At 48.6% G+C, this 24,719-nt stretch overlaps 1 protein-coding gene across 3 annotated transcripts in view; it reads right to left on the bottom strand.

The window, feature by feature from the left end:
• Nucleotides 1-6,736: 6,736 nt before the first annotated feature.
• Nucleotides 6,737-24,719, bottom strand: part of FNDC1 (fibronectin type III domain containing 1) — a 74,333-nt gene continuing 56,350 nt past the window's right edge. For all 3 annotated transcript variants that reach the window (XM_053914298.1, XM_024552106.3, XM_053914299.1), the window contains 9 exons: nucleotides 23,353-23,421; nucleotides 21,469-21,657; nucleotides 19,229-19,459; nucleotides 18,360-18,468; nucleotides 13,855-13,934; nucleotides 12,151-12,180; nucleotides 11,236-11,397; nucleotides 9,297-9,419; nucleotides 6,737-7,519 (listed from right to left, as the gene is read on the bottom strand). In XM_053914298.1, the coding sequence (XP_053770273.1) occupies nucleotides 7,404-7,519; nucleotides 9,297-9,419; nucleotides 11,236-11,397; nucleotides 12,151-12,180; nucleotides 13,855-13,934; nucleotides 18,360-18,468; nucleotides 19,229-19,459; nucleotides 21,469-21,657; nucleotides 23,353-23,421 (1,109 nt within the window). In that variant the 3' untranslated portion in view covers nucleotides 6,737-7,403. The remainder of the gene's footprint in view (nucleotides 7,520-9,296; nucleotides 9,420-11,235; nucleotides 11,398-12,150; nucleotides 12,181-13,854; nucleotides 13,935-18,359; nucleotides 18,469-19,228; nucleotides 19,460-21,468; nucleotides 21,658-23,352; nucleotides 23,422-24,719) is intronic.

Raw genomic sequence — 24,719 nt, 5'->3', positions numbered from 1 at the left:
TTGACTTCTATGTGGAATCTAAAATAAACCCTGGAAGCAGAGAGTGGAATGGTGGTTGGCAGGGGTGGGGGAGGGGAATGGAGGGGGATTAGCTGAAGGGACGAAGTCTCGGTTACAACGCAGATACGCGATGACCAAGTTCGAGAGATCTACTGCCTGACACAGTGCCTTTAGTTAATGCCGTACAATATGTATTATATACTTAGATAGTATGTACTTATATACTAAGTATTGTATACTTAGATTCTGCTAGAAGGAAAGATCTTACGTGTTCTTATCACACACAAAATGATAGTAAATAGAAATCGCAGGTGGTGGTTGTTTATGGATTAGATGGTGGTGAAGGGCTCACAGGTGTGCACTTACCTTCAGACCCATCAAGGTGTGCACATTAGTTACACAGAGCTTTTTGTTTGCCTATCATGCCTCCATAAGATGGTTTTTAAAAAATCAAAACCATCCCCCTCCCCCACAAAGAATGAAGCCGCACTGGGAAGAGCCCCTGGCACTTGGAAAGGACTCACTACAACTGTCTGGTGTGGATGTATACACGAGTGCATTAATAATAGTTACCTTGTATTGGAACTGTGATTCAAGCTATTTCCCACTCAACCATCACAAAGTACTTCAGAGTCACCCCGACTGCAGAGAAAGCCGACTAGTCAACAAGTTTTGTGCCTCTCAGACCACCATCTGTTTCTCATTAACTAGAACATTCTCAGAGGACAAACAGCATCAATGATACACAGAACGGAGCTGTGGTCACCAAACAAATATTTCCGACACAATGAGGCAACGCAGAAATGCTGTGAATGGCGTTTAGACAGTTTCAGAGCCGCTGCGCCTCCACGGAGCTAGAGCCGCAGAGGTAACCGCAACGACTGAACACAAAATGCCCCTCAGCTGGGTGTGATTTCCCCGACCTCTCAATAAGCCCAGCCTTCCCCGCACGGTTTCAGGGTGGACTGCCCAAATTGATCACCTGAACTCGCTCCCTGCCGCACGTGGCCCCGGGAAGTTTGTTGAATTAAAGAAAAGATGGATAAATGCTGAGCCACGAAGAGAGCCTAGCATTGCTTCTGAACATCATTGCGCACTGTGGGCACCAGCTGGGCAGCATCCACTCCCCCAACACCCCCCCAAGTCTGGAGTGGGCGCCCTCAAGGTGCTGAGCCAGACTGGGCGTGCAGGGCTGGGGAGCCCCACACACGCACAGCCCCCTCCCTGGAGGAAGCGTGAAGGTTTTCCAGAGCAGGACTTGTTCCTGTGCAGAGCTTTCAGGCCCTTCATTGTTGCGCCTCCTCTGAACTCCCCACTTTGCCATCCCGAGGCACGTCCATCCACCTCCAAACCTCCCCAGGAGGTGGTAGCAGGGTGGGGGTTACTAGGGTCTCGGGCGGGTGGTGGTCCGTAAGCCGTGCCTGCCGAGGGCCGGTGGGGGTGGGGGTGAGAAGGGCATGCCTGGCTCCCACTGAGGCAGGGACAGGGGAGGTCACACGTGGTGGCTGCAGGGGGTGGCTGGGGTCACGACCCTGTGGTCAGTCTGAGCGGGCGGGAGAGGCAGCAGTGCCTCCCCCTAAATCTGAGCGAAATTGGAGGCTAGCAAACACATGCCCTCGGGCTCTCCCTTTGGCCTCCGCAGCAGGGAGCACAGGGCTGGTGTGGACCAGAGGCTTAACAATCCTTGGTCAATCGAACTACAAGGGAACTTGGTGCCGAAGGAACCCAGAATTGTCACCCACACCGAAACTGGGTTCCACTGGGTGGAAAACGCTGATTTAGTTCAGGCTCTCCTTTCTCCCCTGTGCTGAGCACATAGCGAGGGGCCCTGAGAGGGGAGGCGGCAAGGAGGTTTGACCTTGGTGCCATTCATCGGAGAGGTCAGGGCTGGCCATGAGGCTCTTGTCTAATCAGATTCCGTATGAAACCGCCTTCACTGAGGAGCAATGTCGGGAGGGAGAGGAGTAGGGCATCCACACTTGTCCACACCCATCTTCCCTGTGTGTGGGATGCACAGGGCCCCAAACGAGATGCATGCCTGTGAATTATGTTGGATTTCAGGGTCGTTTCCTTAATTATAAGATGACTTAACTAAATGCCCTTTAAAGTCTCCACCTGCTCCAGGAAGAGAAGGGCGTTTGAAGGCCCTTTCTCTTTAATGGGCTCTCTGAAAATGGCCCTTAACTCGCGCTTGCCCACGCTGTCCGCCTGCTGTGCAGAGAGTAGCAGGTAGTCGTGAAAAGGCGCCATCCCTCCCCAGAGGTGGCGGGTGTCGCTCCAGATCCTCTCTTCCTTCCTTCGCCCGGCATCTGCCGCAGGGGCTGACCTGCTTCACACCCCTCACCTGGCTCCCATGGAGGTTTGGGCAATGGGACCCACCTGCAGGAATTAGAAGAGGGAAGGCAGGGAAGGGAAAGGAGGGAGGAGCGTGAGGAGGAGAAGGAACTCGGGCTCCCGCTGCTGTGGTTTCCTGGGCGAGGTCGTCACTTCTCTACACTGGACTCGGCTTTGAGACTGTCCGGATTCTGCTACCCAGTTCTTCCTCTGGCCCTCAGGGCTCAGGGTTGGTGGAGACTATTGGAGGTAAGGTGGGGGTGGGGTGGCGAGTGCTGTGGGGGTTGTTGCGGAGTTTCGGGAAGACGTGCGAGGGGCAGTGCAGAGGAGCACGGTCCCTGAGGCGGGTGGATGCTAGTCGGGGTCCCATGAAGAGCAGGGCCCTGCAGGCCCCCCAGGTATGTGTGAGTGAGGGGGACTGGGGTGAGCCAATGAGGTTGGACCACTCACTGCAACCTGTGCCCTATCCCACCCCGACGCGGCCTGGGGCAAAAGGGTGTTCGCCCTCAGGGGACCAAGAGTCCTGGGCCACAAGTGCAGCAAAAGTGACAAGTCACCCCTCCCCTGCTCACTCAGCAAATGTCAACTGAATCCAAAATATGTTCCAGACACTATTCTTGATGCTGTGGCTTCAGGGTGACCCAAGTATCCCCGCTCCCTGCTCTCAGGGAGCTGCCGCGCCACTGTGTCTGTGCTCTTGAAAGGAAAGCCGTGGAAAGAGTTGCCTTCAGGTCTGTCCCTGAAACACCAACTCCCTTTAAAGGAGACTTGAGAAGGCTTGGCTCCCACCTGGGGGCTGCGAGGGAGCATCCAGGCAGGACCAGGGTCCAAGGAGCCCAAGCTGGACACACTGTCAAGTGCTGCCCAAGGTCAAAAAGAAAAGGACTGACCTGTGTCTGCTGGATTCAGCTGCCAGGAGAGATGGGGCCTGGAGAGCTGAGTGTGACGCAGCGGTCACGGGCACCCCTGCATGGGGACATGAGAAATGCTGGGGACTGAGGGGGGGGGCAGGGGGATGGAGCGGAAGTGACCAATTCGGGAGCTCAGGTCAAAGGAAAGTGTGATGGGAATAGTTGAAAGGGGACCTGGGTGATGAAAACACATTTTTAAATTTAAGTTAAAAATACTTTTTTTTAAGATGAGAAAGACTAGAGTATGTGTGAATACTGGGGAAGAATCTCTCAAGTGGGAGACAGAGCCATTGCAGGAAATGAGTCTCCGAGCTGTGCTGGGAGCTGGGCACAGGTCACCCCGGACCCCAGCGGCCCCTCTCGCACGTCACTTCCTGTCCTGGGATGGGGAGGCCAACCTTACTAAACCCTTGACCCCTCGGGCATTTCTATTCTTGGCCAACAAGTGATTTCTGCTTGAGAGAGTATTGCTTTCCCAAGTTGGACCAAGAATTGTGTGTGCGTGTGTATGTTGAATTTATTGCCTTCCATTTCTATATTAATTTTATTTCACTTTTGTCATAAATCCTTCAGTGCTTAGCTCTTATTCTGATTTTTAAATTTTGTCCATTAATAATCTTACACCTAAGATTTAAAACCACACCCCCTCATGACAAACGCGCTCTGGGTTTTCACACAATGTCCGTCAGCTGAGCCTAATCTGAGGACAGGGCCGTGGCAGGGTTGGAAAGGTATCTTACTCCCTTTTAAACTCCCTTTTTACCTCCAATGGAGAAGTACTTGCATCTCAGAGAGATGGTTTAAGGCATCTACGAGGTGTAAGATGCTACGGAAGCATGGGCTGATGCTGTGGGTGGAATCGTTTCACACGTGTGTGTCGTGGGTGAGACACGTGTCCCATGCGGAGAGACACAAGCCTGTTCTAACTCCACGTATCAGCACACTCAAATTTCCCGCTCTCACGAACTGCCGAGACATGTGGCCTAAACAGGTCAAAAGGGAAAAAAAGGGAGACAAAACTCGTCTGGTGAGGCCTGGAAATCATGTTTTCACCAAATGGTAATGTTAAATATGCACACAGCCGCCTGAAGAGCATGAAGCCCCTGAGGCCCCAGTGCAAGCGAAGGGCCTGCCCAGTGCGAACTGGGACTTCAGGATCCAACCCCTCAACACAGAGTTCAGGGTCACTGGTCAGAAAACAAATGAACTCAAGTAAGAGAAAAGCAAACAAACGTTACCAAGTAGGAGGCGATAGTGGAGACTTTGCTTCCCCCTCCTTTGAGCCTCAGGAAAACTCTAACCCACGGACGGCTATGCAAACTTTTTCTATGGGGTAAGATAGTAGATATCTATTCTGGCCTCATGAGCCACACATGCTTCTATAGAGTGTTACTGGGGTTTTGCTGGTCTGTTTGGTTGGTTGACAACTCTTTAAATTCATGGACATCACTCTGAGCCCACAGGCCATGTGAAAACAGGCTGTGGGCCTCCCAATAGCAAATTCAGACATTTCCAGGTCTGTCTCAGGCTTTGACACCTCACCATTTTCCAAGGAGGCTCATGTGGCAGCTGAACAAAAATGCTTCATCATATTGAGTCATTTTCTTCCCCTTTAATTCCCACTTACGTCTACTTCTGACCTCTAGAGTTGGCCAACTCTCTTCTTCTTGGGAAACTTCGAAGCAGATGGAGACTTCTTTAGGAAAATAGTCCCGTTTTCCTAAATGGGACTTTTAGAAGTGGACTTGTGTCCTCCTGAGTGGATACAAAATGGTGCTCAGCCCACGGCATTTCTGCACCCTGGCCTCTGGACTTCACACGGTGCTGGCACCTGGACGTGACCACCGAGGACTCCTCTGAGCTGGGACGCTGCCGCATTGGGATGGGATATCGGTAATGATACCACTGATGCTTGGAGTCCATGTTCCTGTTTTGGCTGCTCTACCATCTGGGTTTGTAGTGATTTCCATCAAAACTTGCAAACTCTTCTTTTTAATCAAAGTTCAGATTTCTACAGTCAAATACAGCCTAAGGTCACAGAGAGGTTTTGAAAATCACTGCATGAGTGAATTCCAGTGAGTTCTTTGTATTTCTGTGAAGTGAGTGAAATCCTACAGAGGGAACGTGTCCTTTCATCTCTGAAATGAGCATGGGATGCACCATCTAGTTGGGAAAAGTGTGAGTCGCAAAGGAGAGAGAGCACGCCTGCTCCTCTGTGCTGGTCCGATCTCCATCTCTTCCGAAGGAGGCACGGGGCCACGGGGGCTTATGGATCAGACCGAATGACTCTCCTCGTGCACACGCCAGTGAGTTATTTACACCGAGGAAACTCATTCAGGAAATTGCACCCTGCTGGCCTCTCCCCCAGGGACCTCATCCTGGCCTCTCTCTCTCTCTTTTCTCCGATGGCCGGCTGGTGGGTACTGAAACCAGAGGAGTTTGGAGAAGCAGGTAGGAGAACTAAAGGAAGGAAGTTATGTGCTTATGAGGAAAATTCATTCATATTTAAAGATCGTATCTTTGGCTTGGCATTGTAAAGTATGTGAGTGTTAATAGAGTGAAAAATAAGGTGATTAATAATCCTACTTTCATGTACAAAAGCTCCAAAAGTTGCTTGAAGATTCCTGTCCTATTTTGCGAATGAAAATATGAGTGGCATGTCAACCGGGCATTGGATCTGTGCCCCTGAGGGACCCTCGTGTTCTCCCAGGTTGTCAGAATGCATGCATGGTCTTTACTGTTGTCCCCTGCACAAAGGCAGTGGCGGAAGCCGAGCAACATGCCGGCTATCACAGCCCCATCACAAAGACCTGCCACGTGTCACTCACTTCCTTGTAAGTTTCACCCTCAGGCCTGCAGGGTGCATCAGGTCTCACCTCCATGACACGGCACCAGCCCGACAACGGCTGACTCCAGGAGCCCGGACTGCTCTCTGTCGTGACTTCCTGTCCGTGAGTGGCAAAGCCAGCGGGGCCCAGGAAAGCCTCTGCCTCCAACCCACTCCCACCCCTGCTTCTCTCACGTGGAGCCCTGTATGAGAGAAAGCCGACCCTTCCTCCGCAGAGCTGTCAGATGGCACAGCGGAGCCACACACGTGGAACGGACACCATTCCACGTCTATTTCAAGGAGGAGATACTGAGAAAGGGGGAAAGGACAAAGGAGTTTGTTTTGTTTTTTTAAAGACTGGATTTTCAAATCATTTGGGACTTAAAATCTATAATTAATTTGAAGTCATACTGGCTATGTCCGCAGAGAGGCAAGTGGCACATTTTCCACACAGGTATGCAAGACAGAAGGCACTCCATTTGCAACTGGTTTGTCATCCGTGCGGCAGCACCCCCATCACCTCATGCTCTGCACCAAGCACAGGAAGAAGGCGGGACTTCCCATGGCTGGCTGAGCACCTGAGAGAACGCATGCTGTGGGCCCTTCGGAAAGATGTTAATAAACAGCACCTCCACTCCAAAAAGTCCCCCACACACGTATCTGGTGAACAGGTACAAATTTAGTGATTTTAATCAACGTTCTTGCAGAGAAGTGCAGATATGTATATGCATATATACATATATATATATCAAAAAGAGAATTTACAAAGAAGAGTTGATACATTTGGTCTAGCAGTAGGTAAGTCCATGGGATAAACCTGAAGTAGGATATATTTCCTTTGGTGGTGATTTTAGTAATTCAGTTCTGCATAGAAAGAGACCCAAAGCTTAAAGTGAGCTAGTCTGGGAGGAGTCCAATGAGAAAAGAGAAAGCGTGTAGCATTCCGTGAAGCCAGCTTCTGCTGTTCCCTGGAGGTACGAGGGGTCTGAACGTTGTGCCTAAGGATTGGGAATCCCCCTGACTCGGTGGGCCTCCCCTGCAGCACGGGTTTCGATTGTCTCTGAGAGGCGCTATCACAAGCAAAACGTGTGGAGAAGCAAAGTGGACAGCAACGTTGAACCCTGCATGCAGTCCAGGCCAGGAAGTGGGGCTGAGGTCCAGACCAAAGATGCCCCAAATATCCAGTGTCCACCTCGTGGCCTTGTTGACACCGGGACACCATCCTGGGCCTGGGGCCTGGGACACCGTCTTCCTTTTCTTGCTCATGGCCCCTAGTTCAGGTTCGTCTCGGGGGCTGGGCAGGGTGAGCTTTCAGGGTGCTCGTCCTGTGGTTACCACTTCCCTGGGATGGAGACCCCACACTCGTACCAGCCCACGTAGTAATAGGGGGTCCCAAAGCCAATTTTGCCAAAGCTGACGGGCTCCTGGCGGTACTGGCGGTAGTAGCCTGGAAAGATAAAATGAAAGAGAGGGAGAGAAAATGCATCTGTGATATTGCAATTTATAGTAAGAAATAGGTATTTGGTCTTCATCCCTGCTTCTGGCAGAGAGCTCCTGAAATCCTTGGGAATTTCCCAAGTGATAAGCTCAATCAATAAAGGTGTGCCGATATTTCTAACAAACCCCTTTCAACCTCACCTGAGTTGATGTTCATACGGGGACTTTTGAAAAGCCCCTCAGCACGGGGGCTGGTCACCAGAAGGACCAATCATGTGATAAGAGGGTTGGAACTTTCAGCCTGACCCCCCCGCTACCACACTCTGGGGAGGGAGGGGTACCAGCGGTGAGTTCAGTCATCAATGACCGATGATTTCATCCATAAGGCCTATGTAATGAAACCCCCATACACCCCGAAGGGCAGGGTTCAGAGAGCTCCAGGTTGGTGACCACATGGACATTTGGGGAGAGTGGTGCCTGGAGAGGGCCCGTGAGCTCCATGCCCTTTCCCGCAGACCTTGCCCTGGGCGTGTCTTCCTTCTGCCTGTTCCTGAGTTACAGACTTTTAGCATAGACTGGTTATCTCGTAAGTGCACAGTTCCCTGCATTCTGTGGGCCAATCTAGCAAGTTAATCAAACCAAAAGAGGAGGTTGTGGGAACCTCAGACCTGCAGCCATGGGTCAGCAGCACAGGGGAGAAGCTGGACTTGTGACTGGTCTGACGTGGGCAAGGAGAGGCACTCTCAGGGACTGAGCCCTTAACTGTGGGGTCTGACGCTACTCCAGGCAACAGTGTCAGAATGAGTTGAGTGGTAGGACACCCTGCTGGTGCCGAAGAATTGCTTGGTGGTGTGTGGTGGGGGGAACCCATGTTTGGAATGGGTAATAGAATCATAGTATCAAAAGTGCCAAAACCAATAGGAAAAATCCTCATACTTACAACCTTATTCAGACAGAAGACCTCTGATAATCTGGTCTTAAAACAATGTGACTTCCAAATAAACACAACCATTTTTGGGGGTGGTCACAGTAGCCCCTGAGGCTTATCGCAAGCACGATTTGTGGGGATAATCCAGGCCCCACACGTGTGGGACACAGGTTGGAAAGTATTCATTGACACCCTCTCTCTTTCTCTCCACAAGAGAAGGTAGCCTAGCCCCTCCCTACGAGCACTCGCCACAGGGCAGGACAGACCTCATAGGCCCCGGGGCCTCGCGATGTGCCCCGGCCTCAAGTCTCCAATGGTTACTTTGTGGAGTCTCTGGTGGACTCTTAGATCTTTCCAGTACCTCCCAAAGGAAAGAGTGCTGTGGCACTTCTGACCACCAATCCCTTGAAGCACAGGTGATAGCCCAACCTCCTCGAAAAACTATTTTTGGTGACTGGACCACAGCTCTCACCCTTCGGCCCTGTTTACTCTTGCCGGATGAGAGATTCCCTGCCCTTCCACCAGGGAGCGTGCTGACTAACCAGCACCTCTGTTCAGAGCCAAAACCGTGACTGCAGTCGGAGAAACGCACTAAAATAGATTCATCTTCCCTTCTGGTAAGGGGAAGTAGGGCTAAGGTCTTCACTCCATTGTACCCCTACCTTCCTGGGCTCACCCCAATTCCAGCACATGACAGGAATATTTTTTGATTTTTTTATTTTCATGATCCGAAGTGCTGCCAACACCTGCCTTCAGGTAAAGCAGAGGCAGGGCCACAGTGAGTTTTCTCCTGGCATCAGCCCTCCTCTCTCGCCCCCCGCCCCCACCAAGAAATGTGTCAGATCTTTGTTCTCGTTACCTTGCATGGGAGGGAGGGCGTCTATGTAGGACTGAGGCCCTGTTCTTCCATCCAGGTGTGAATCCACAAACTGGCAGTGGTCTTCACCTCTCCCCCAGCTGTCCCCAATGCTGTAGAATGTATCTTCATGAAGGAATAAGACATGTCAGTGACTGTTCCAAAAAAGGCCACCGCTAGTTTAGGAGTTTGCACAGGCTTTGGGGACTACTTGAATTGGGTACAGTCCTTAAAGTCTGCATCATATTTTCCATGTGTGAAAAATGGTGATGATGGTGATGATGAACAATCTATACATGTTCCTAAGGTGTCAGAGACGACATGGGTGCCAAATACTTAACAAGCGTTCACTAAATGGAAACTATTGTATTAACATTACAAGCTGTTTCAGCCTATGAATGGTAGACCTTTCTGTTCCTTGGTTTAAAACAGGGGTGTCAAACTCATTTTCACCAGGGGCCACATCAGCCTCGTGGTTGCCTTAAAAGGGCCCAATGTAACTTTAGGACTGTATAAATGTAACTACTCCTTAACAGTTAAGAGAGAGCTCGGTGCTGCCGCTGGGTAGAAACAAGGTGCCGGGCCAGATAAAACAAGGTGGAGGGCCGGATTTGGCCCGTGGGCCTTGTGTTTGCACCTGTGGTTTAAAAAAGGAATAGACGAACCTAACCTCATTGGAGAATGCATTGTGAAATAATTATGAAAGGTACGAAGATCTATAAAAATGGAGCAACCTATTTTCACGTGTAACTAGTAGAGAGTGCCCTACAGCACGAGACACTGTCCGTGGTGCTGAACCGCAGCTGCACAGTAGGGCAAAGTGGTTGTTCTCATCCCCAGGATGCCGGAGATGGCTGGGCAACCTCTCCTGGAAATTCCCAGTCAGGGCAGGGCAAGGGCAGCGGTGGAAAAAAAAACCCAGGAAGAGCAGAGAGAAACAAACAGACGGTGGGTGTTGGGAAAGGGAGAGACACTGAGAAATTGCCGGAGTCCGGGATATTGAGGGAGATTTGTTCTGACATCATCTTAAAATGATACCACTAGCATGGAAAAAGCAAAACAGCAACAACAACAAAAACCCCATAACAAGTATAGACCAGCTGAGGGCAAACTGAACAAAATGTATATACTAAAAAATCAAAAGTTGTGCAAATTTTGAAATAACAAATTTGTGTAGGTGGGTGAGTTAAAGCTAGGTGGGTCAAAATGGCATTTTGACATGTTAGTAGTTCGAAGTGTGTTGGTTATTCTTTGTTTAAATCCCCACCCATGATGAAAACCATGCAATTTTTACTTGGACACAGGACAAAGAGTATTGCTGATGTACATTTCATCATCTACAGCAGGGGTGTCAAACTCATTCTCACTGGGGGCCACATCAGCCTCGTGGTTGCCTTCAAAGGGCCGAAAGTAACTTTAGGACTGTATAAATGTAACTACTCCTTAACAGTTAAGCAAGAGCTCGGTGCTGCTGCGTAGAAACAAGGTGTTGGGCTGGATAAAACAAGGTGGAGGGCCGTGTTCGGCCTATGGGCCTTGTGTTTGCCACCTCTGATCTACACTTTTTTCTCTGCAAAGTTGTGCCAGTGGCAGGGAATCAAGGGGATGTTTTCTTCCCTCAATGCTTCCAGCTTATACTCATACCTATTATTACTGAGTTATCAGCAAAAATTGTCCATTAAGTTTGTGACAGAATTTTGGATTTCATTCCTAAAATGTAGTAGATTTAGTATATATATATATATTTTTTTTTCTGGCTGCCAGTGTAAAAACCAGTCACCCTAAAATAGAGCCTGCAAGACTGGTTTGCATTTGAGCCCGATATAAATACACCCCTGCTATGTATAAAATGTATATCCTTACACCCCTGCTATGTCAAGTTAGTGCCTCAGAGAATCAGTTTTTTCATACCCGCCACAGCCAACCACCCTCAAAGACATACCTTTCAAGTTGTCGCTGAGGTAGATCTTATACCGCAGCGAGTTACAAAGAACGACCCCCACGAACTTTTTATACCACGTCCGCTTCACATACTGCCGGCCATGGCAGTCCGTGTAGTCGGGGTCATGTTTAAAAGAGAATGGGATCCAGATGGGCTCGCCACCTTGACAACAAAAAACACACCTAGCATTTATGCTTGCACAAAGTAACAGAAAATTTGACCTATTCGCTGGGTCTTCCTCTTTTCTCGGGGCTTTTCTGAGTTTCCCGGGTTTTCCCACCTCCCAGTGGGCACCCTCTTTCTCTTTCCCCTTCTTTCTTAGGACTGAAACACAATTGGGAAGCTCCTCTTACTTGGGCTTAGTTAAGGGAATCGCAGAGTAAGAAAAAGGCTCCAAGCTCAAGGAAAATGAGCTATAATGGCAGATTGGACCTTGTAGGGCCTGCTGTCCTAACCTTTCCTTGCTCCCCCCGCCCCCCCACATAAACTCCCTCTGTGTCGGCTCCTGCTGTTCTCTTCATGCACAAGACCTGTCCTGAACTCAAGCGATAGAGCTTTCTCAGGTTTTTTTTAAAGTAAAAGTTTGTTGTACACTTAATGTATTTTGCTATCTCTTCAGCAATATAAAATATTCAAAGGGTATTGAGTGAAAATAAACTTATGTGTTCTCATAGATACTGGCCACCCGGAATGGTTTTTATGGGTATTGGCTGCTATGGCCGTGTTAAAACATTCCCAGATCATTCTCGTCCCTGGACTGGGATGAAGGGGGCAAAGAAACCATACAAGTTGTCATAAAGTTAAAAAAAATGCAAAAATGATCCAACATGTCTACTTGTGAGTGATTGTAATGAACTCATATTCACTATCCAACTTGATTACTAATATATCAAGTTTATCAAGAAGAAAACTTACCCGGTGGCCTCACAACAAGCAGAGGATTGTCTGTAGAATAAAAGAGAAATAATTGACTTCATTATCATACTTCCCAATCATGCAGTTGTTGAAATGTTTATTCTAATTGAAAGGCCTACGCAAACTGGAATAGGTAAAGAAAAATATAAGATTTATTTGAGAGAGGACAACACTTTTCCTTAGTTTTTATTTTCTAAGCCTTTCCTTTTGAAAAATACTTCCTTATTTACATAGATGCTATAGGCATCTGAATATAATATTTTGACATTGGGTCCGACAAAATAATTGAATGCTCATTACGGTTTAAAATGTGTCTATCTGGGAAAACAGTTTAGTGGTTTCTTAAAAAGGTAAACGTGCATCAGCTGTACAATCCATCCGTTGTCCTCTCGAGTGTTTATCCAAGAGAAACTGAAACACATCCATACAGACACTTACGCATTTTGTTTTTCATACTCAAAAAGCAAAAACAACCCAATGTCTATCAACAGGTGACCAGATAAACTCACTGAGGCACCACCGTGGAAAACTGCTAATAAAAGAGAGCGAACTACATGCATGTCTTCCTACTCTCAGATTTTGGACCTCTGTTTCTTGACAGATGCTTAAATCTGAATTATTTGGATTTCTTTCTATAGATCGTTGCCACGTTAATTCTGATAGTTGCCAGAAGTCCGTTTTATTTTAGGAAATGCAGCCAAAAACATAGGCGCATTCCTTGATTTAGCATGTGAACCACTGGTAATGGTTTTCTCTTGCTCCTTCTTCATTGTTACTGACAAACACACTTCTTAGATGAAGTAGGTGAAAATGCTTTTGAGGTGGTCTGCCTACATGTCCGTAGAAAGCATATTCGCACAGAAGATTTACTTCTGTTCCACATATTGAATGCAGTAGATTTTAAGTCATTACACTGAAAAATATCTTCTAATGACCCATGTTTTATGATCAAGCTACAGGTGGGAAATAATATAACCAAACAGAAGCTCCAGTTCCTAGTTCAGTGTGGAGCTGGCTCAGCTGGACTTCTGAAGGTGGCCTCGCTCCAAGCCTTAGCTCCCTACTCTCCTGCCTGGCTTCCCCTGTGGAGGGGCCGCTAACCTGGGCACTGCCTTGTGGCCAGCTCCAGGTGCGCTGCTTCAGACCACACTCATAGGCATGCATTCTTAAAGGGCCGCAGAGCTCTGCACACCAGCACACAGAGGAGTGCTATAGCTTGCAAGGCTGCATAGCATTTGCATTCAACTCTCCACAGTCAGGAAAGGCGCCTGCATCTCCTAGTAAGAGCAACATCTTAGAGACTTAACTGATTGTCAGAAGCAACTGCTTCTCAGGCCTCACGACATTTCTGCTCTTCAGCTATTTGCAGTAACAGAAATGATCTCTGCAACTAACTCTTCTACAGACAGATTCCAGTTTATCTTTCCCACAGGGCTGAAGATTAGATGGTTTTCCCCTCCCATTGGAATTTGACCTTGCCATTTTCCAGGCAATTCCAAGAAAGACCACTTTTGATGTTGTTATCTGAGTTTTAACCCAGCAGAAAGAAAATCATGTTTATTTTATAAAGCAATACCCAATATGGATTCATGAAATACAAAAGTTAGGAATTTACTTCTTCAGTTCTTATTCTATTGTAGTCATTATTCCGAACTATTTGTTTCTGGGGAAAGGAAAAGAAGTGAGGAGGGAAGCCAACTGTACCTGATTCTGTAACAAATGAGACTGAGGGGCTGATGGGTCCATACCCATGAGGATTTTTGGCTTGAACTTTAAAATAATACCTGAAATTGGAAGAAAACACTTTTTGAAAGAGAAGCTTGTTTAAGTTCTGTGTAATAAAACAGATTCCCAAACTATTGAGCACCTGCTCTGTGGCAGAATGATTCCTATTTTTTTTTCACTAATGCATACATCACTGCTATTCATATTTTTTCTGAACTTTCTCATTTTCTAACAACTTTTCAAAGTAATACAATTACCAGCACAGACATGTGGATACTGGGAGCAGAAAGAATATATTGGGCAAATAAGTCACTTAGAAAGAGTGTGTTCCTTAGGGCGTTACGGGTTGTTCTGCCCCATGAGACATGTCCCTGGGCGAAAGGCTCCTCTGTTGTCCTGCCCTCGTCCCACCCTTGTCCCAGCTCAAGAGGGAGAAGCTGTGGCAGTAAAACACACGCAGCAGAATTCACACTTCAACCTAATGTGTGTCCCTGGTCCGCGTGGGAAAAAGCAGGCTGTTTGACCCGGAATGGCCATTGGCAGAGAGAGTGAACCAGGCCAGAGTCTTGGTGTCCTCAGTGAAGCAACGTGACAACAGTGTTGTGGGTGTGTCACGCGGGCTGTGGTTGGCTCTGGAGCTTTAAAGGAGTTTCGAGTTGCACCTCAAGGAAAGAGGAGGAAGTCTGGGAGGGGAGGTGGACAGGCCTGGAGACGCTGTGCTAGAGGGTCAGTCTTTGTCTTGGAAAGGAGAATGTGCTCGGAGGCACGTGGTCTGAATCAGTGAGCTCCTCTGGAGGGAGGCTGAGAAGCCAACTGGGCTGGGAGTCGGAAAACCTCTCGCTTTGCTCCTGAGGAGCCGCAGGGCGAAAAGCGGTGGTGGGACAATACTGGAGACCGACACCACAGCTGTGACCTCTGCTTCTCTGTGGAGCTCTGGGTTTCCCTCTCTCCTGCTCTCCCAGCCCCCGGCTACTTCCAGGCACAGAAGGGGGAAAATCCAGCGAGTGTGGCTCTCCGCCATTCTGCAGAGCTCTGGCCAGCAGGAGTTACGCTTCAAGGTTGCAGAATTAATTGTTTGTCAGGCACACAGATTATATACACTAACGAAAATGCACAGCCCTGACTGTTGTGGCTCAGTGGGTTGGGTGTCATCCTGCAAACCACTGGACTCCCATTCAGGGCACAGGCCTGGGGGCTGCCGGCCAGGTCCCTGGCTGGGGGCATTTGAGAGTCAACCAATCGGTGTTTCTCTTGCACACTGACGCTTCTCTCCTTCTCTTTCTCCTTCCCTTCCCCCCTCTCTAAAAATAAATAAAATCTTATATTTTAAATGCACTAATTTTTTAAAAGGTGAACAATGGGCCTTGAGAGAGCAGAGGCCCACATATGTGCTGTCCATGCACGAGGCTCTGAGTGTCTGGGGTCCCCAAGGGAGCCTGTGGCCCCATTGACACAGACATGGTACGAGAAGTTGTGTTTGATTAAATGGAGAGCTGGCTGAAATGGTTGGAATAATGAAGCCATTTGGTAAAATTAGACTTCTTGTAAGCCTTTCAAGAAAGTGATTCACGTCTCATTCAGGAGAGAATCCTTTTTAAAATTTCATTTAACAAAACAAGATGGGCACAATTAAGAACATATGAGTTTCCAAATCTCAATTCACTCAGCAGTTCATGTTTTCCCAATTACACAGACTTCTATTCGGCGGTTGTGGAGTTATTTGAGGCAAAACTGCAGGCAGTTCAAGCGGTGGGTTTGGCATATGTTAATGATACTGGTTAAACTTTACAGATACTTTCTTTTCCTTAAAAAAAAAAAAAGAAGAAGAAATCAAAGCCTAAAGAATGACACTTATATTCTAAGGCTACATTCTCATGCCTCCCCTGGGACCTCCCTGGACCTCTTCCCGGAGCTCCCAGTTAAGGAGATGGCGAGAGGGATGGCCAGTCGATGAAGCGGAGCCATCCCAGCTTCTTTGTTGTAACAATGTGCCTTACCGCTGAAACCTAAGAGCTCTCCAAACCCACCTTCCCCGTCCGCACAATAATTCTGCCCTCTGCAAAGCCCACGTGGCCCACTTCCAAAGACATATTTCCACTTGAACTTCACCTAATGTGTCAAAGTAAATTTAAATATGCTGAGTGGAAAAGCAGCATGGAACTATGAAAAAAAAGTAAAGTTCCCATTTTCAAAAACCACAGTAAGCTTTTTCTATGAACTAATATATATATTTCATTCTCTAAATAGTCTCTGCCTCATCCAAGTAGGGGGAGGGACCCATGCCTTGCCTCCTTATATAAGCTTTTGGCCCCTTCCTTTGAGCAGGCTGCGCAGAGACAAATCCCTGCACTTTGTGGATTAGAACACGCAGACTCCAGAAAGCACACTGGCGCTGAGTTGGGCGAACAATGCCCGCTCGTGTAAAGTCAAGAACAAGTTTCGACTATGAAGAACCGCAGCTGGCTTTTACACTCTGGCTCCGCGTGGGGCCATGGACTTCTTGTGTCCTCTGGGCAGGGGACTCTGAAGTCGGTTCCTGAGAAGCCCTGGGGCCTGTGATGACCGTGGGAAAACAGACTCTGTGGAGGAAGTCCGCGGATTCCTGAAAGGAGTCCACCAGAGACATTCTGCACTAGGGTCAGGCAGGGGAAGCGAGCACCCTTACATCGTGGTGACCCTTCCTGGCAGCTGCTCCAGGGGGGCTGGAAGAAATCTGTGCAGGGAGAGGCCTGTGCTCACACCTCAGCCAGCACCCCCCATCCGGAAGCACGGGGCGGAGGGGGGAAGGTAATCCTGGGGAGCCCACAGCAGCAGCTGCTGTTCCCAGTCTGTCCACCAGGGGGCTGACTGTGGGGGGAGGGTGGGACAGAAGCCCTCCCCCCACGCCCACCCCCCTCCCACCCTCAGGGCATGCGCATCACGGTGCCTGGCACGGAACAAGCAGAAAGCCTTTATTCAATGGATCCTGGCGCATCCATACCCGTGGGAAGTATGAACAAACCCTCATGCTGCATAACCATCTCTTCGTGTTATTCAAAACTCAACATCAGTCTGGAGCAAAAGCTGTGGAAAGAACAGTGGCCATGGGGGCGGGGCACAGAAGGCGAGCTCCGGCTGTGTGGCCAGGGTGCCGGGCAGAGCACGTGGAGGCCTCCTGCAACTTTTGGACATGGCGGCTGTGCTGTAAAAGCCTCATCACGCAGCACACACCAAGTTGGGCGTCGCCCCATTTCCTTTTTCTGTTTGCTTCCTCTAATTAGTTAACTTTTCATCACTCTTAGGGAAAAGTTCCGTGTTTTCTCAATGTCTTGTTTTGCTACGTGCTTTTTAATCTGAAATTCGTAATAGCTTATAAAAGCTCAGTTCAGGGGGGCCCGAGTGGCACATTAAAATGCCCCGAGGAAGGGTCTCAGCTACTTCACAAGTCTCTCGGTACCTGCAGCTGTGGTCCAGTTTCTATTCCCGTTTGCACATTTCCGTTTGAGGACAGTAGTTTGCTCCAGCCTTCCCCCTGGTCCTCTGACCATGCAGAGAATGGGAGACCTCGGTCCCAGGCCTGCCACTCAGTGCTCTTTGCCACCTAAGTGTGGTGACCTGATGTGACAGTGTGGGCTGAAGCCATTTGTACAGGTTTGAGTGGGCTGATCGTTAAATATTTAGGAATTCTGAACGCTCACTGGTAGCTTGGAATTGGCCATGGCGGGAGTATTTACATTACGGAGTGTGGCAAATGCCAAAAACCTGGGAATTCTGTTTTTTCCCAAAGAACTGGTTTATGAGCACATCAGTGCTTGACCATCACACACTTGGTACTCTGCCCATGTTTGCCCACCAGGGAAGCTTTCCTGATGGTCATTACCATCAAAACCAGATAGCACAAAAGCGGAAATGCATACTCTCCTGCTTTGCACTCTTGGGAACAACTTTTGCGTGTTTCCCACTGAGGGCTATAACCTGTGACTCCCAGAGGGCCCTCTAGCCAGCCAGCCACTTGCCCAGCTTAGGAAGATGTGGGTGTAACCTATATTGTGTAAAATGCATCTTTCTTGAGTGAGCTAACCTTCTACATCATAGAGTTTGAGTACCAGCTAATTAAAATGTTTAGTAATCACTGCTCCCTTAACGTGAGCTGTGAAGGTTGTGCCATCTACCACCACCAATGGGTGACTAGAAATGGACCGATTCCTTTTCAACACACAGGACAACCTTTCTTACCCTGGTCTTAGGTAGTATTTAGTCTCTAGAAACCAGGGAACAAAACACCCACATACTAGACTAACAGTCACAGTACATAGAGTAAGTTCTTCCAAGAAAAATACATGTCATGTGGCAAGTGTTCATTGATATTCTCTGAGAACTAAAGGGAGAATGCAAAAGAAGTCATAAAACCATTGTGACTGGGCCTTTCCTTCTCAGCCTCAGGATATCTGTAACCATGGACACAGGTCTCAGTTTTTGGCTTTTGAATGATGGGCACATTGTACCTTGTGTTTGGCTTCAGGTTCTCAATGGGCAGATGAGTCACTGATGAAGCTTGAGCGGACCACTTGTTCCTGATGAAGTCTTCATAGGATGCACTGTAAACCAAGTAACCTGCACGTGGAGAGAAGGAAGAACCACGTGAGCGTCCAGGAACCACATCATGCCAGAGGTACAACCCCGTGGGGTTGCGGGGGAGGCAATGGAGCAGAGCAGCTCTGTGGGAGAGGTTCCAGAAGGAGCCAGCTGGGTATTGGGTGAGGATGGGCTACAACGTTGGGACCTTCTGGTGATTCCAGATGCTGGTAACATGCTTCCTGAGACTTGCTAGTTCCCTACTTCTGTTCATTCTCCTCATCTCCCACATTCCCTGGCCTGCCCCCTCTCCTCAGAATGAATCACCCTCAGTTAGACTGTGCAGCGGGAAAGCGGAAGAGAAGAGCAGTGACCGGCACACAAGTATTTGAGAACTTCCTGGTAGAGACATCTACAACCGGCCTTCACACAAAACACAGAAACTGTGGAAACTGTGCCTGGGTGGCTGAAAGAGTCCAGACTCATGGGGGCCTCCCCCATTTGGTGAGGGCTGTCCTTGGATTTCTTGTGGTTGAACACCTGTGCTTGCCTTTGACCTTGATGTTTAATGACAGCCATCAGGCAGCTCTTCTTTCTGCCTTATCTGCTCTTCACAGACCTCAGGGGGGCCCTCCAGGGCTGCCTCTGAAGGCCTAGCGGAGTTCATGCCTCAGTGGCATGCCTCCCTCCCTCCAGCCGCCCACGCACCCATTCACACTTCATCCGACCATCCACTTCTGTCTGTATTTCCCACCTACGTGTTGATGGGGACTCTGAGCATCTGCCCGGCTAGACACACCTGTTACCACATCTCCCGGGGTGGCTTTGTCCCAGTCCACAATGACAAAGGAATGGCAGCCTTCCATAGCAACAATGGTGATATTGCGGGGGGCGTGCTGTGGGGGCCGGTCACTCTTCCTCATGTCACTTGGGATGATTTCATCCAGGCTCTCCACTTGGAAGTGATCCAGCGCATCGGTCAGGGAGCAAGGGGCTGCTGGGTCCTTATTGAGGTACGTCACATACGGAGCTGTAGAAGGACAGAGACACCCCCTCCAGCTGCTGAAGGCTCTCTCTAGAAGCAGACACAGGACATCTGCTCCATGGAGCCGACCAACCATTCAGTCTCTCCCCGCCAGACAGGGGCTCCAAGGCCACCAGCCCTGGTGCCAAGTTCAGAAGCACATCCCTAGCTCTCCTTAATGGATCCACGCAGTTACACCTGTTCACCTGTGGTTTCAAAAGATCCCACTGCCCCATGAACATGGATGACCATGGCCTCAAAGTGACTGTGATAGGTCCCCAGGCCGCAGTCAATGTAACATTAGTTGGGTCTGCAGTATTTCACCGTTCCAAAGCCCAAACATTTGGGGAAGTGTGGATGGGGCCCCGCTGGGGTTCTCCCAACACAGTTCGTTGCCTAGACTGTCTTGGGACCAGAACGAAATATACATTGATCAAGATAAAGAACCTCTAGCCTCAGTCCTGGGAGGCCCTCTCTAGGGCTTCAGAGACCCCCAGAACCATCTGGAATGTCTGCCAAGGCCAGGCCTGGCCAGCCTTCTACAACATTTCCGCTCAGTACAATAATAGCTACTCACCTTTATGAACAGGTTCAAGCTTTTTCTACACACATTATTTCAGTAGGTAACAAGGGCACCAGGAGTAAGGCAGGCCTGGACGGATGTCCGGTGCCCCAGCTGAGTCTGTGGCCACTGAGTGGGGACCCATGAAACAAGGGCCAAACAGGAGACGCTACCTGCAGCCCACAGGTCTTTCCGCGCCACATGCTGTGTAAGAAGTTACAAAGGCCAGGGAAATCGGAGTTGGGGTTTATACACGCAAGACTCCGGAGTGCTCTCGTGTAACAAATTCCTAATACTTTCTAAATGTTCCCTTGCAGCTTCGGTTCCGGTTCTCATTCTCAGGGACCGTTGCAATGACAAGCAATTTTTAGCTCCTGTACTTTCCAATAATTTGTATAAAATTGGGCCTTGGGGGTTTGCCCATGGATCTCATCAGGAAGTTTTGGGGAAAAATCTACTACTATGCTTTATAGAGTTCTAGACAAATCAGAATAGCCAGACAATGGTAAGCCTTTCAGCCTTCTGAAGAGTTCTTTGGAGTAGCTAATAATAGTGCTAAATGGATTTCAGATTCTGTCATGGAACTATAGAGAGAAAGTCAGGACTGGTGAATGCAGCCAGGCTGCTGAATGCCGCAGGCCAGCCTCAGCATCGGCCGCAGGAATGCTGCCTTGCCCTAATCATCCTTATCCTTCAAGTGTGCGCAGGTTAGACACTGGGCACTACGTACTGGCTGCCTCTGCTCATGGCACAGCACTTGTTTGGGAAACAAAACCAGTGATACTAGTTTAAGCTGTTGCCAGTCCTACTTAGTCATATATTATTTTTTCCCACTTAGTAATATATTAATCTGTCTCATTAGTGAAGTTCGTTAAGGGCATGGAAAAGAAGACTCCCAAAGGGAAGAAACACAATTTCGTGAAACGGAAATTCCTCTCAAAATTGTTTTCATGGCAGACAAAAAAAGAGTAGAGTGAATTTCTAGACCCCAAGTCCTTGAGGCCAATGAAAACGATGGGAAGTAACCAGGAGAAGCATCCCCTGCGGCTCTGTCGCCTGCTCACCTTTGAGGAGGAGCTTAACAACGGGCAGGCAAAGCGCAGAGGGCGCCTGGTGTGAGTCGCGGGCTGCAGTGAGAATGCTCGTGTTCCCTGGAGCTGACGGTTTCTGAGTGCCCCTTACTCTGAGGCTGCACCTTGCAGCCCTCTCTGCTCCCCACTCTGTGGAACTCCCAGCGCTCCCCTGCAGGCCCCCCACTCCTGATGGTGTGGAAAGCAAGTCCAGTGCTGCTCGGCGGGAACGACTCCCCGAATCGCCCCGACTGGAAACTTCACTCTGAGAAAGCTCTGCTCCAGATGTGCGTCCTCGGCCAGGCCAAGGGATTAGCTATGCTCTTCTTCAAAGAACGAAAGTCAAAAACCCATGTTTCTCTCATTAAGAAAGTTCTGTTTACCAACAAATCGTTTCTTTCCAGCCAGATCGAATTCTTCTTCAGGAAAGGAACCAATGGTGCCTTCAGGCAGGATGACTCCCAGCTTTGGCTCCGGCTCCGCAGCCGCAGTGGTGGCCGGCGTGGTGGTGGCCGGCGTGGTGGTGGCCAGTGTGGTGGTGGCCGGGGACCTCGAGGTCTCGAGTGTGTAATCTGAAATGATGGCAAGGTTTTGGGACTGGGCAGAAAAGGAGCACTGTTTGCAGTCAAAAGCTACCTTCCTAAGATTGAACTCTAGATTAAAGCACATACACTCCCTCAACGCAAGTGCCCAAATGTCATTTCTTTCCAGTAAAACCGCATTTCTCCTCATTTCAGCCCCCTCAGAAAAGCAGCACAGAGAAAAGAGAGGAGGGGAAAAAAGAAACACATATGACCAGAGAAATGAGGCTTCAGAATCTACGCTAGAACAAGCCTTAGACTTCATCCAGGTTAGCACGTTCCCATCACTGGTCCAAGATCATTCTCGACCTGAATAATTTTCCCTTTGAGAGCCAGGAAGGATTCACATCAGAAAGTAAACTTGATTTTTTTTTCATTTATCATCTTGGGGATTGTTTTTTTCCTTGGGAGAAGTTTAGATTAATTCTACTAAGAGAATTCTTTAATATTTATATTTTTATTGCTCTATTACAGCTGTCCCAATTTCCCCCCATTGCTGAATTCTTTAACATTTAAAAAAGAAAGTAAAACTCTGCTCCCTTTTCAACTGCTCAAGGATAGTAAGAAAGGCGCACAGTATTTTCAAAGGTGCCAAGAAACTTTCCTGTGCTTTCTGACATGCGGTGTTTTTCTTTGAAAGATTAAACCACTACATCAAACTGTATTATGATTACATCAAAGGTGTGTAATCATAATAAATTTGTGATTTAAGACCATCGGATCTACAGATAATAACCAGGAAGACGACATGCAAAAATGAGGACCTTCTGAGTGCCAAAGGCTGGCACCAGGGTAGGGACAAGATGCCTACATGAATTTCTCCAAGTACAGAGGCAACTTATAAAACACACAGGAGGGTCAGAGGGTCACACGTATACTATTAGTCGCCACTATTAGTCACCACTCATTGGGAGACTGTCCAAACAGGTATTTGTGTTCTTGATCTTATAAGCTTACCTATACTTGGAAAGAGTCTATGATTAAAAATAATTCTACACATCTGTAGCATTGTACTTCTTTTTATCCTCACCTAGGGATATGTTTTTACTGATTTTGGAGAGAGAGGAAGGGGGTGGCAGGGAGAGGGAGAGAGAGGGAGGGAGAAGAAGGGGGGGAGAGAGAGAGAGAGACATCGATGTGAGAAGAGCACTGGTTGCCTCCTGTACACGGCCTGACCAGGGATCGAACCCACCAGAGGTACATGCCCTGACTCTGGACTGCACACAACCTTTTTGGCGTACAGGGTGATGTTCCACCAATCAAGCCACCAGCCAAGGCATTGTGTTTTTTACATGTAATTAGAAAATGAGAACAGGGAAGAATGAGAAGAACCAAGCCAAGAGAGGAAGCTGAGACAGTGGTGTTACAAAGAGCTGTGGGCGGCAGGGGCGGCAGACCTGATGGCTCCAGGATTTCCGGAGGAAGGAGGGGCTGGAAGGGAGAGACAGGAAGCTCAGAGTACCTGTTCGAAACTAAGTTTTCAACCAAGCACACTTTTTCTTTGGGTCAAAGATGTATTGGGAGTAACTTAAAAGCATGGGGTATATCCACCCTCCCCTAAGCATGGCCACCCAGCCCAGAGCTCTGAAGGAAACTGTAATTCCGATCATCCACTTAGCGACTAAAATAAGATCCTCCCATCAGGAAAGAAACTGTCCAAGTAATGTGCTTAAAATCAGTGAGTACCTTCATCATAGACCATGTAGGGCTCCTCCGTGGGTGCTTCCGTGTCGGTCTCCAATCCTGAGAAATCATCTAGGGAAGAAGGAAGGGAAAGAGTCACCAATGCCCCAGGCTCTCTTCCCAGGCGGCTCAGAATTGTGTCCAGGGCATGAGGCTCCTTCCCCGTGGCTGTTTCATGGGAATAAGTCCTCTGAGTGGGGCGTCCTGTGCTTGTTCAGCAGGAACAGCATCAGCGCTGAGAGGGGCTGGACCCTCTCCTTCGAGCCCAGGTGGGGCCCTCAGATGCCCTCCCGCAAGCAGAGGAAAAACCCTGCTCAGCATCCTGGCTTCCTGCCCAGCGAGCGCTTTCTGACCTCCCTCCTGGCCACTCAGCACCCCTCACCCTGCCTGCTGGGGGAAGGTCCCCACACCCATTCTGTCACAGGCCCAAGGACAGGCATGGTCGGGAAGCTGCAAGGAGTCTGGGGGGAGAGTGGGCGGCTGGTTCTCAGGGTGGGGACAGGAATCCGCCACCTGAGGGCTCATGGCACCTTCATTCTCTCCAGCCCACGGCCTATCACATGTTCTACAAGCGAAGTGGTTTCCTGCCTCCCTGGCAGCTTAACTTTGCAAAGCACACCTACGTGGGTCCCCTGGGCCTTGTGCGTCCCTCCCGCCTCTCACTCTGCCTCCCCACTCAGGAGATAAATTTGCACTAATCAGACATCTTTTTCTGCAGATGAAGTTTGGAAATAACACTCCAACGACTACAAATTTCTCTTTACAAACAGGTTGGGCTTCCCTTACAAAACTACTGGGTCTATTATGCCTGCAGAATTATCCTTGAAATGCAATTAATACAACTTCATATGCGACTTTTCTCTGACTCTTCCAGGAAGCCCTAATTGTAAGAACCATTATTAAAATGACCATATTAATGATGGAACTGATATTATGAGCATGAATAACAATATGGTTGAACAAGGGGAGTGATTTAAGAAAAAAAAAAAGACCACAAAGCAAAACACACTTTTGCCACCATTATCTGGGTATTTTGAACAGAAGTCTTTTTTGAGAAAATGCAAGAAAATTGATGTATTGTTTCTCTACTTAGGGGAAAGTAGATGCCCTATAAAAAGGAGAACATCTCTCTGTAGTTGATAAAACTGTAAGGCAAAAAATTTTCTAATGCAAAACAATTCAGAGGCATTTCTTCCCCCCTTAGGACCTGAAGCCCACAGCAATTACACAGAATTCTGAGATCAGTGCCCCCTTAAAAGGCAGTGGGAGAGGGGCCAGCAGGAAGAAATAACTACAATTTATTAGATGCCTTCCGGGCACCAGACACTTTCAACGCAATGTTATTGGAGTTAATCCTCACATAAGACTCT

Source organism: Desmodus rotundus, chromosome 11, assembly GCF_022682495.2.
Source record: "Desmodus rotundus isolate HL8 chromosome 11, HLdesRot8A.1, whole genome shotgun sequence".
NCBI classification, from domain to species: Eukaryota; Metazoa; Chordata; class Mammalia; order Chiroptera; family Phyllostomidae; genus Desmodus; species Desmodus rotundus.
The sequence above is the reverse complement of the archived record's forward strand: the minus strand, read 5'-3'. Positions and strand labels throughout refer to the sequence as shown.